Genomic DNA, 12,031 nt, shown 5'->3' on the forward strand with positions numbered 1-12,031 from the left:
GTTTCCCCGGTTGGACATTGCGCGTGGAAGGAACATGTTATTCCAACTAGCTCCTACACACAGAAAGGCCCTTTTGCCAACCACAACTAGGGTATGGGTATTGATGACGTGGAGGAGAGAACATGCCCTCAGCATCCCCAGCCGTTATCAAACCCAGAACCTTCTAGCTGTGAGGCGACAGTGCTACTGTGCCACTGTGCCCCCTCTAGATGATGATTTCTATGCATATGATGTATTACCTTCATACCTTCATTACCTCCATTGTAAATCGTCTGCTAAATGACTAAATTGTAAATTGTGTGTGCAGTAATGCTTACAGTTTAACACTATGCCAGTACAGATGATGGAGTGATGCTTAATGACACATATTCTTATTAATAATCAGTGTAGCAGTGGTGTTTCTGTTTTATTAAGCCGGTTGCCCGGTCAATTCCAACCCTTTTGTAACAAATAAAATCCACATTAGCTGTCCTGGTCACCGACAGATGTCAGTGTAAGTTCAATAAAGGAGAGAACACACCAATATGGAATAAGCAGATTTGTATTGGAAAGATTTTGGAAGCAGTTTAGCAAGGAGAGATTTGGCAGCAGTTTAGCAAAATGGCAAAGTTATGGCATTATTTTGGCGATTAGACTCCAATTGCATTTATTGAATAAGATTAGCTCAGTGCCACCTGGTGGACACCAGTTTTGTTTTCGTGAAACTTGCACAATTAATGAACTGCTCACCTAATGCCGCCACCACCGAGTTTCTTCCTCTTCCTCTTCAAAATAACAGAGGTAGTAATGAATTATAGTCAACACTAGTGACCAAGTAAAAGGTCTTTATTGGGACTGTGTAAGGCTGTTTCATCGTGATCATCTGACAGGCCCCTGGAGTCACGGACTGGGTTGAAGCCACACCGCTAATTATTAGCTATAATGTTGTAACCGCTCACCACAAATTATGACATTGTGAAACAATGATTCCTGTAGAAGTCACACATCTGTGTATGGATACTATGGAATCCACCTAATTTAAAGAAAATAAAGCATATTGGATCTCTGTGGGCCTTCCTGGTACAAAATAAACATGTCGGCGTACAAAGTCTCAGATTCCACACCCATGAAGAGATGTTAAACCACTGGTTGTTGTGATTATCCCTCCCGCACAATGCTTGTTTGGGCTTCAGTGTGTTTACATTAAGTCTTTGGACAATGGTGGTCCCTGCCCTCTTTGATTGCATAAAAACCCAAGACTGAGAACATTCTAGTCACCGACCTCTCCAGCCAAGGATCCTCTTCCCCGTCTTCATCCACGGAAGGAACACCATTTCGACCATGGGTCTGAGTTTCTTCTCTGCTCTTCTGGCTGTACTCCTGGGTCTCTCTGCAGCACGCAGAACCGCCCAGCAGCAAGTAGACCTTACCGCGAGAATCCTAGAGGTAGACATTACCTCGAGAATCCTAGAGGTGAACAAAAACATTAGCCACACGTTAATGGAGGGAGATATTGCTGTTCCAAGGAAGAGGAACGCCATGAGGTGCTGGGGTGACTCTGACTCCTGTAAATGGCCAAAGTCTGACAACGGGCTGGTTGAGGTGCCATACTACATCAGCTTTTACTACTATGCTACTGAAAAGGCTGTGATCGAGGAAGCTATGGAAAGCTTCCGCAGGAGCACTTGTATTCGCTTTGTCCCTTACACTGGGCAGAGAGATTATCTCAACATTGCGATCCTTAACGGGTGCTGGTCTGCTATGGGTAGAACTGGTGGAAAGCAGGACGTGTCTCTGTCCGCTAGTGGCTGTGTTCACCATGGCATCGTTCTGCATGAACTCCTTCACGCCCTGGGCTTCCGACATGAACACACCAGGAGCGACAGAGATCAGCACGTGAGGATCAATTGGGAGAACGTTCCCTCACACTTTGCCAACAACTTCCGGAGAAGGAACACCAACAACCTGGGCACCCCTTATGATTACAGCTCTATCATGCATTATACGAAGACTGCTTTCAGTACAGTGCGCGGAGCAGAGACCATGACACCCATCCCAGACCCTACTGTGCAGATCGGACAAAGAGATGGCATGTCCGACATTGACATTATCAGGATCAACAGGTTCTATGGATGTAGTACCGGTAGTAGTTGTAGTGAAGCTGGAAGTGGATCTGGGTAGACGGCTCCAGATCCACCACTTTAAGACCATCCTTCTGTATGAAATAATTGTGTCAAATGATGATTATTCATAATCAGATGAGATTGTCATCATCATTTTCAGTTTGTGAAAATGCCAATGGAAAATAATAAAAGCAAATAATAAAAGTAAGTTGAGCAAATTCATCTGTTTCTGAAATTATCATCTGCTGGTATGGATCACAATCTCAGCTCAAAGGGCATGTAAAATAACAGACAAAGGTTCCACTTCAACAATTGGTCAGTTGTCTGTCCACACACATACAGTAGGAGCATTGTTTTTACACAATAACGTGATATGAGCCTGGCCACACTGTGGGTTAAAAGCCTTGCTCAAACGTGCCATAACAATATTTTGAAAGTTGTACTGTATGTCTCCCTGGCGGAGAGAGGTAATTGCAATTATGACCAAATTACAATAAAACTGGTGGCGCATCTATGATCAATATGAATAAGTAACAAATATCTTATTAACCCCCGACAACAGGGTCAACTTCCCACACTGTACCTTTAACCCATTACAGCCTATTAAGGCCGATTTTAAACCACTGGGTGAGGTTGTTGTCACAGATTATCCCTCCCTTACAATGCTTGTTTGGGCTTCAGTGTGTTTACATTAAGTCGTTGGACAATGGTGGTCCCTACCCTCTTTGACTGCATAAAAACCCAAGACTGAGACCATTCTAGTCACTGACCTCTCCAGCCAAGGATCCTCTTCCTCGTCTTCATCCAAGGAAGGAACACCATTTGATTTGACAAATGTCTGTCTAAATGCTATATTGATGCTCAAACGTTTTCATATCAAGGGCCTGGGCTGTGGATCAGCGGTCCAGGCATCTTGGCTGGTAAGCCAGCCAAGAACAGAATATATTGTTCCACTGACTCCCAGAAGATTTGACTAAAGAAAAAATGATATATATAATTCATTTTATATATATTTGCACACATTTTCACGATTAAAAAATAAAAGCAGATCTAAAATGTCACTTTTGGAGGATTATGTTGGGCGGTTCATGGGGCCTGTCACTGGCCCGGCCTCTCTCAGATGATTTACTAGTGTCATTGCGTGCCTCAATGGATTGGCCAGTAGTGTTAAACCACCACGGTCAACATCCACAGAATCCGCTCAGAAAAAGACATTGTGACCTTTTGATAAAAGTGTCGACGTTAGTTTTGTCAGTAAAATCACATGGCTTGACGCACTGTGATGGTTTATTGATCATCCAATCTTGGACACATCCCATCTGAATCTCATGAAAGAGGGCATGCCTAGACACTTAATTCTGTGTTCATCAGTGTTCATGTTGACTAAAACTATAACGAAAAAAATGGACAAAATAAATAACAATTAAATAACTAAGTTATGATGACAAATATATGACTATATTGAATGTTTTGTCAACAAATAAAGACTAGATGGAGATGTTAGGAAGGCTCATACCCGCGGCGGGGTTGGCGAAAGGGCCTTTCTGTGTGGAGTTTGCATGTTCTCCCCGTGTACTACATAGGTACCCTCACAAAAAACATGCAGTAATCCTGGTCTCTAAACTACCTCCCCCTGGCCAGCCGGGGCGCCTGATGGAGGGGAAAGGAACTGGTCGGAATAACGTGTTCCTTCCATGCGCTACGTCCGGCTGGGGAAACTCCCCTTTGTCAGGTGAAAAGAAGCAGCCTGGACTCCTCATGCATAGGAGGAAGCATGAGGTCAGTCCGCTGCCCCCCAGGTTGGCAGAGGAAGTGTAGCGCCAACGATTACATTAGGTAATTGACGCTGGGTGAATAAATGGGTTGCAAAATTGTGGGATAAAAATTAATTAAGAGGAAGGACTAAGACAAATAATTTTATGCTTGGTTATACAAGTATACAGCTATAGGTGTCGTGCTCTGAAAATGGCTTATGACATGTTGTGCATTGGTTATTTTCAGCCCACAGCTGCTTTAGTCGACTAAAAACTAAATGGAATTTGTATTCAAATGATTAAAGCTATGAATGAAAAATGTATATCAACATTAACACTACGATTGATGGTACTGATCCATTGCTCAAGGGCATCTCATTTATAGTATTCTTATCAAGGGCATCTCATTTAGAGTATTCTTATTCCTGTTCGTATTTCTCGTGCTGCTCCTATATGGTTCAAACCCACAGACTTTAGGTTTAGCGAAGGCCTTGAAGTGCATTGGTTTGATTCCCAGATGAGCTGTGCTCTTATGTGTCTTATGTGCAGTGGTGGAGAGTAACTAAGTACTCAAGCACTCTACTTACGTGCAAAGTACTACGAAGTAGTTTTACTTTACTGGAGCATTTCCAGTTTTCAATACTTTTACTTCTACTCCACTACATATCAGAGGCAAATATTGCACACTCCACTACATTTATTTAAAACTGTAGTTAAACTTTGTAATTTTGGAATATTACATTAACCTTGTCAGCCCTATATATATACCGTATACTTCGGCCATTTAGAAAATATGTATACATTTTGAAAACCTGTGAAATCAGTATACTGCCTAATGAGTATGACTTTACTTTTGTACTTTTACTTACATACTTTTTACTTGCAGCATAGTATTTCTATACATTGTGGTATTGATACTTCTTCCACCACTGGTCCCCCAGACTGATTGTGATTCCCAACCACACCTCAGAAAATCAATGAGCTCCACCCGGGGGGAGGGAGGTATAGGGTGAAAGAACAGGCAGAGAACGCATCAATCATCTCCCCTTCAAACCACAGTGACGCAGCGCAAGATCTCACAAGAAAAAACACGGCGAGGCAAAGAGCACGTACACATGAAACACACTGCTGCTAGCTGGACTGGGCTAAAGAGTGCCAATTATAAGTGTGTGTGTGTGTGTGTGTGTGCGTGTGCGTGTGCGTGTGCGCGTGTGTGCGTGTGCGTGCGTGTGTTTCTGCTCTGACACCATGAAGGGGTTGAAACTCAATAAACGATGCTGAGTGGAGACATGAGGCAGACAGATGATGAATGCTCATGTGATCCATCCTTGAGTCACAGAGAAAAACAGACATGGCCATTCCTTAAAGGGCAAGAGCACTTTGGGTTGTGTAGTTACCTTGCCAATTAAATATTAAATATAATGTCTTCATTGACTAGACATAGATAATTCAAATTTTTAAAATTACAATTTAGGCAACTTAATCCGCTCTTAATCCAGAGCGATTTACATTATGCAAGAAAAAGCATGGCAATACATTACATACATAAAAAGTAGTTATCATGAAACATGCGTAAGCTAAGAACCTAACAGTGGAATATAATGAAACTATAAATATATACTATACTATGCTATACATATGTACTATGAAGTGCTATGACTATATACAATGCAATTCTAGTGCTGTCTACATAACATGCTATAAGTCTGTATCAATTCGTGTGGAGCGCTGTCCCGGCGTTTTTAGTGAGGGTACTTCCAGCTTCCCTGAGTTGGCTGATCTGAGTGCGCGGGAGTGTTTGTAGGGTTCAATCAACTTGCAAGACATGGGGGAGCCATACATTTAGTTGCTTTGAATGCCAGCATCAGAGTTTTGTATTCTGTGCGGGCAGTGACCGGGAGCCAGTGGAGGGAGCGGAGATGGGGGGATACGTGAGAATTTTGGCTGGTTGAAGACCAAGCTAGCTGCGGCATTTTGGATCAGTTGGAGAGGTTTACGTGCACATGCCGGTGCACATGAAGGAGGTTATAAGGAGATGGTCCCTTAAGCAATCATTTCCTCTCCCTTTGGCATGCTGGATGGTGGATTTTCAGGCCTGTTTTAAAGGACGCAGTGATTTGCACTTTTTGAGGGGGGGAGTCAGGGCATTCCACTCTTGGGTGGCAGTGCTGTAGAAGGACCCAATTTCTTTTGAAAGTGGGTGGTACAAGATCGTTGTTCTCGCTTCCTGTAGTATGTGGCCGTGGGTGTCGCTGACTTTTTTTTTGGTAGTTATAGGCCTACAGTGTTTCCAGACTTGGGCAGACAGGCGCTGCAGTTTTCCGTTCAGAGCCGGCGTCTCTTCCGGGTTTTTAGACAGCTGGTGGATGGAAAGTGAACCTCAAACTTCCATTTGCCGCGGAAGAGAGCGATTCCGGGAATCTGGCCATCACGGCATTTAGCCTAGTTGGTGGAGCTTAATTTCCATCCATCCGCATCTGCATGGAAAACGGGCGCGCCTGTCTGCCCAAGTCTGGCAACAGCTATAGTCAGGTATGCTGGTACTGAGGGCAGGGAGGGCAGAGCTGCATTTACCATTTGATGTGTCAATCCCAATTTCAATTGCTTAACTCTGTTTTATACCCAGAGCCAACCCAGATATGTATTCTCTTCTTTGCTGGAACAATGCTAGTCAATGGAGAAATTATTTTAGATTTCTTACCCACCGGTGTTGCTACATCATAGCAAGGTAACTACAGTACACTGCCAGTACACAACCCAAAGCTCTACCAAAGTGGTCTTGCCCTTTAAAAGGCTAGTTAACCAACCTTTAGGCCTATACTCATAATAACAAGACTAGGTTACAATTTACAGCTATGGCTGAGAGATTCAGATTATAGAAGGAATTGTGCTCTAAATACCAATCATTGTGAATCCACTGATTCCACTCATTTGTTCTGTACACTGATATGATCCAGTCTTTTTGGTATTGGTAAAGAGTTGTGAGTTGCAATGAATCAACTGCAGTTGTCTGTTAGATTTTAAGACGTATACACTGTACAAAGTGTACATAGTCTCCCGTAGCCAACTTCCGTTCATGAACATATATTTTAAATTATCTTTACATTTTATTTATATATATTTTTTTGATAAGCAGCAAGCTGTATTTGCTTAGATGTTTTCTATTTATTTTAGGATAAAAGTCTCCACTCCCGCTTTATATTTTACTCATGATAGAGCTTCCGTTACTCCAGATTGTATGCCGGAAGCATTTGAAAATTGCGAGAGACAACAGTCTGGCAACGCGAGACTACACTGTACACTGTACAGTAAAAGCACTGTTTCAGTATTCAAGTCTACATGAAGATGAAAGTATGGGCATGCTTTTCTGAAAAAGTCAAACGTTCAGCATGCAGGTCAATAAGAAAAGAAAAAAAACAATGATGATAATTTGTTTCAGCAGTTTTTGCACCTCCAGCAAGCCGAACATCTGACATGATGTCAAAGAATGCCGATGATTGAAAATTGCGGAGGTCTGGTAAAATCACTGTTCCAGCATTTTACAGTGGGCAGAGTTTAAGAGTTCAGAACTCAGAGTGGATTACAGCGAGTATAAGACACTTTCATCAGAAGTTTGCTCCTGCCAAAGCCTTTTTTTTAAACTTCATTTGGAGTATATGCTGCTAACTGTTATCTTTATTCAGGATGAAACGAGACACCTCAAGACACCTATACAGAGATATATGAGAGGAGGATTAGAAGAAGAAGGGTGGAGGGAGGTTTAATACAACAATTCTCAAAGTGGGGTCCGGGGTCTCCCAGGGGTCCTCGAGGGTGTTCCCTAACAAAAAAATATAATGTGGTGACCTCCCTGCAGGTCCTAACCCACAGGTTGAGAACCACGTACAGTATTGAAGATACTGTATGTTGCAAAATTTGAGTGCTTGTGGATTTGACTTGGCCTACAGCTGAAAGTTCAACCCATAACCTGTAATCGCCACACATGCAATGTGAATTTGACCTCCCACTAAGACGAAAGTGAAGTCGGAGAAAGGAATATTCACTCATGCTGTAGATCAACAATTTCACAATACTTCTAAGATAATTTTTATCTTTAATGGCGAGGTTACCATACCAACAGATGATAGAGAAGGAGATAACAGAGTGAACATAGGCACTGTAAAACAGTTTCATCAGGTCTCTGTCGACATTAAATCTGGCTAATTTCCTTAGGCAGAAAAGGCGTTGCTGGCCCTTCTTACACAGCATGTCAGTCCAAACTATCATTTAGCTGGGGACCCCCTGGAACTCCCTCAAGGACCCCTGGTTGGGAAACACTGAATTAGAAGACATTTTGAAGGTCATTTAACATGCATCTCAATGGTTGAGAAGGACAGCTTGACCTGTCTCTTCGCTGCTAACGTGCCTATTGGACAAGGACGGGTTAGGGAGGGACTTAGTGCACACGCACACACACACACACACACACACACACACACACACACACACACACACACACACAGATGGTGCATTATTTTCCAATTATCTGACCACAATGGTTAGCTGCTGTGTAGACAGTTAGACACCCTGTCTGCTGTGCTCTCTCTCTCTCTCTTGCTTCAGTTTCACAATTTAAGCATTGAGCAGACACTCTTATCCACAGTCATTTACAGAGTGCAAGATTAGATCAGATTATGTGGCATGCATGGATGGGCTATAGTCAACAAATGACTGGAAGGTTGATGGTCAAGTAAAGTGATGTTTTGTGCGTGCGTGCGTGCGTGGAACATAGGGAACAATTAAGAGTGGCACATTTTTCTGTCTGCCAGTGACGATATAGCAGTTGAAGATTAGATCTCCTCGCTGTTCTAATAAGCAGCAATGAGTATTTTCGGTGAGGCTACAATCCAGAAAGACATACTGTATAGATGCCATTTGATTCAGAAATTCTGCAAAAAGATATAATGCTGGTCTCAAGTCATATACCATACTGTATATTGACGATATATTTATCATGGCTATAGATTGACATTAGTGTGCCATCACTCTGCCCAGGAGTTTTCCACAATAGGAAGCACGGACGAAGCCACAGGGAATGGACCAATAACTCTATGCAATGCAATTATGAAGTAACCTACTGCATGCGATGCGAGTCCAGATCCTTTTTCTCAAGTCAATTTCAATGACTCCTGTGTCATAGGAAAAGCCTGGTATTTATGGTGCTTCCTCTCCATGGAGCAGACATTTTAAACCATTGAGACCAGATTCTACAAATGTATTCTAAATCATGACCTATGAAAAACCTATGTTTCTGTTCAGTGGTGCTCAAACTATTTCATGTCAAGGACCACCAAAGATTATATCATCTGTTGTTCCGGTGAACCCCCAGAATCATATTTGACTTAAAAATGTTCGTTGTAAAATAATATATATGCAAAGATTTGCAGACATTTTCAAGATAAGAAATAGCAGATCTACAAGCTTGTAGTGCGTCAGTATAGGTACATGATGAGCTTGTATGCTATTTTTTTATTATTATTTCTTTTTCAACAGCTAAAGTTTAAAATAATGGTTCAAGTGGTTAAAATCTAAGGTGATACAGATGCGTTCCAGGTCTTGATGGGTTAATATCACCCTCTATTTTCTGCTCTGACACAAACGGCATGCATGTCGACAGCGCCCCGTCAACCCAACATATTAAATACTTATTGCAAATGTTCTCGTTGCGGTGTGTAATTATCTCCTAGTCTCTATTGTACCGTCTCTGGTGGCGGTATAATTTACAGGTCAGGGTAGCAGGGATCCTGAGACACTGCACGGTAATCTGAGAAAATGAAATAATAACTGGATTAATGCCTAAAGGAATCGAGTCATGTGATACTGGGGCCAGGGTGCTTGACACAGGCTGGATATTGCTTATGCACGATATTGGGATTGGCTGATATCCGATTATTTACGGATACCGTTATCACAATACCAGTTTCCAGTAGGGTTTACCATACTCTAAATATACAGTGAGATTCTGGGTGCAGATGCACACGCACGCACACACGCGCACATGTAGTACACACACACACACACACACACAGTATGGCTATTACGGTGGATGCAGTGAGCACATCTGCTTGTCTCTGTATGTCTGTCTCCTTCCCTCTTGATAGATGATGGCATTAATGACCACCCTCTTCTGGGATGGACATTACAGATCTCTGGGGGTTCTGAGCCAGCAACTCAGCCATCCAGGCGGTGGGGCAGTTACCCATCGAGCCAGGCAGGCACGCCGTCCATCTCTTCAGCCAGCCATTCAATCAGTCAGCTAGCCAGGTAGCCAGTGTAGGTGCTGTCCAGCAGACTCTGTGATAGATTAGGGCTTTCTAAAATGCCACGTAGACCCTTGTGAGCTTACAGTTAGCCAACACAGCAGCTGTGGGTTGTGTGTGTGCTTGTGTGTGTGTGTGTGTGTGTGTGTGTGTGTGTGTGTGTGTGTGTGTGTGTGTGTGTGTGTGTGTGTGTGTGTGTGTGTGTGTGTGTGTGTGTGTGTGTGTGTGTGTGTGTGTGTGTGCGTGCGTGCGTGCGAGAGATTGAGAAGAGAGAGAGAGACAGTGATTCCCCACATGATTTTGGGGGGTCCCCAGATGACAATGCAACGACTTTTAAGACATTTTACTTTTAATAACTTAAAAAAAGAAAGAAAGCAATGAAAAGGACCATTTCAAAAGTTATATCAACAAACTTTACGATAAAATAAATAGATAAAACATTGGACAGCTTGTCAAATATTATAAGACAGAGGCAAAAGTTTGTGAAAATAACCGATCTACAAGCTCACAGATATGCTATTTTCACAATAGGTGTATCTGTGAAACCGAGTCAAACAAAAAGTAATGCCTCAACTCCAATTGCTTGTCACGGTGTGGCTTGTCAGGGTATTTGAACTGGGTGGTGTACCCAGTTCAAATAGGATTATCATTGGTGGTCACGGCCTGGGAAAAGGTTGAAAGAAGATTAGAAGCAGCAGCAGGTCATTGTTGAAGCAGAGGGGTGCATTTGTTTTCCGACAACCGAGAGTCCGACACCCTACCCAAACACCAACCTAACCTTAACCGCACGCGGACGCCATGGGTGATTTGTAACCCGCAGCATGGGTGATTTGGGGCACCACATGCACACACATGACAACCACATTCCCACTTGTGAGCTTGTGGATCTGCTATTTTCGGAACAAGGCCAAATATAAATTGGGCATCACGACGCCATCACGGCCTGCCATAAATAGGCCAGTGAGTTGATGTGTTTCCTCCAACTGCGCCTTGGTCTGCCCCGGGGTCTCGTCCCTGAGGAGCATCCTAACCAGATGCCCGAACCATCTAAGCTGGCTGCTTTCCAGGCGAAGAAGCAGCGACTCTACTCCGAGTCTCTCTCGCGTGACTGAACTTCTCACCCTATCTCTCATTTTGGCCGCTTGTATTCACAACCTTATTCTTTCGGTCATGACCCACACTTGACCCACACTTGACCATGACCAATGACCATAGGTGAGAGTAGGAACGAAGATTGCTCGGTAGAACGAGAACTTTGCCTTCTGGCTCAACTCTCTTTTGGTCTCAGTGCGGTACAGCAACTGCAATACCGCCCCTGCCCATTCTCCGGCTGTTCTCCTTCTCCAAGGGGTATCATATTTATTTTTGTAAATAAGTTAAATAACAAAGGGGTCTATACAATTTTTTCCAGACTATGAAAAACTGTGACAGTGGCTCAAGGGTAGAGTGGATGGTAACCGCAAGGTTGCCAAAAGCGCCTTGGATAAAGGCGCTATATAAATGCACCATTTACCATTATTTACCATTATGGGAAACAAACAAACTAATAAAACCAAAAACCTAAAACTAAGTGCAAATCCTTCATATCTCTCTCTCTCTCTCTCTCTCTCTTATGAGGTTATGGCAACCCAAAGGCACGGTATCATAAGTAAAACACAACCATTGAGCACTCCCCTCTCCTTAAGAACACTCTGTTTGCCTAATCTGCCCTTCAGCTATGGAACCCTTGCATATGTAATACTAGGCTATTTAAATCCTTGTTCACCAAATAAGAGTGGCAATGGGAGTGCTTGTTCTTATTTTCCTTCCTTTTTTCTACATTAGCGATAACCTTTTCTGTTTCCCCTGCCTTGGGCAGCTTGTCTTGTCTCTCTGG

General features: G+C 43.0%; 1 protein-coding gene across 1 annotated transcript; it reads left to right on the forward strand.

Moving 5' to 3' along the window:
• Positions 1-1,320: 1,320 nt before the first annotated feature.
• LOC308314438 (hatching enzyme 1.2-like) lies at positions 1,321-2,160 on the forward strand (the record flags this gene model as incomplete). Its single annotated transcript, XM_080762069.1, has 1 exon — positions 1,321-2,160. One exon carries the CDS (start codon positions 1,321-1,323, stop codon positions 2,158-2,160), a length of 840 nt encoding a protein of 279 aa, XP_080618195.1.
• Between the last annotated feature and the right edge of the window lie 9,871 nt (positions 2,161-12,031).

Source organism: Protomyctophum bolini (assembly GCF_963924005.1).
Source record: "Protomyctophum bolini genome assembly, chromosome: 4".
Classification (NCBI taxonomy): domain Eukaryota; kingdom Metazoa; phylum Chordata; class Actinopteri; order Myctophiformes; family Myctophidae; genus Protomyctophum; species Protomyctophum bolini.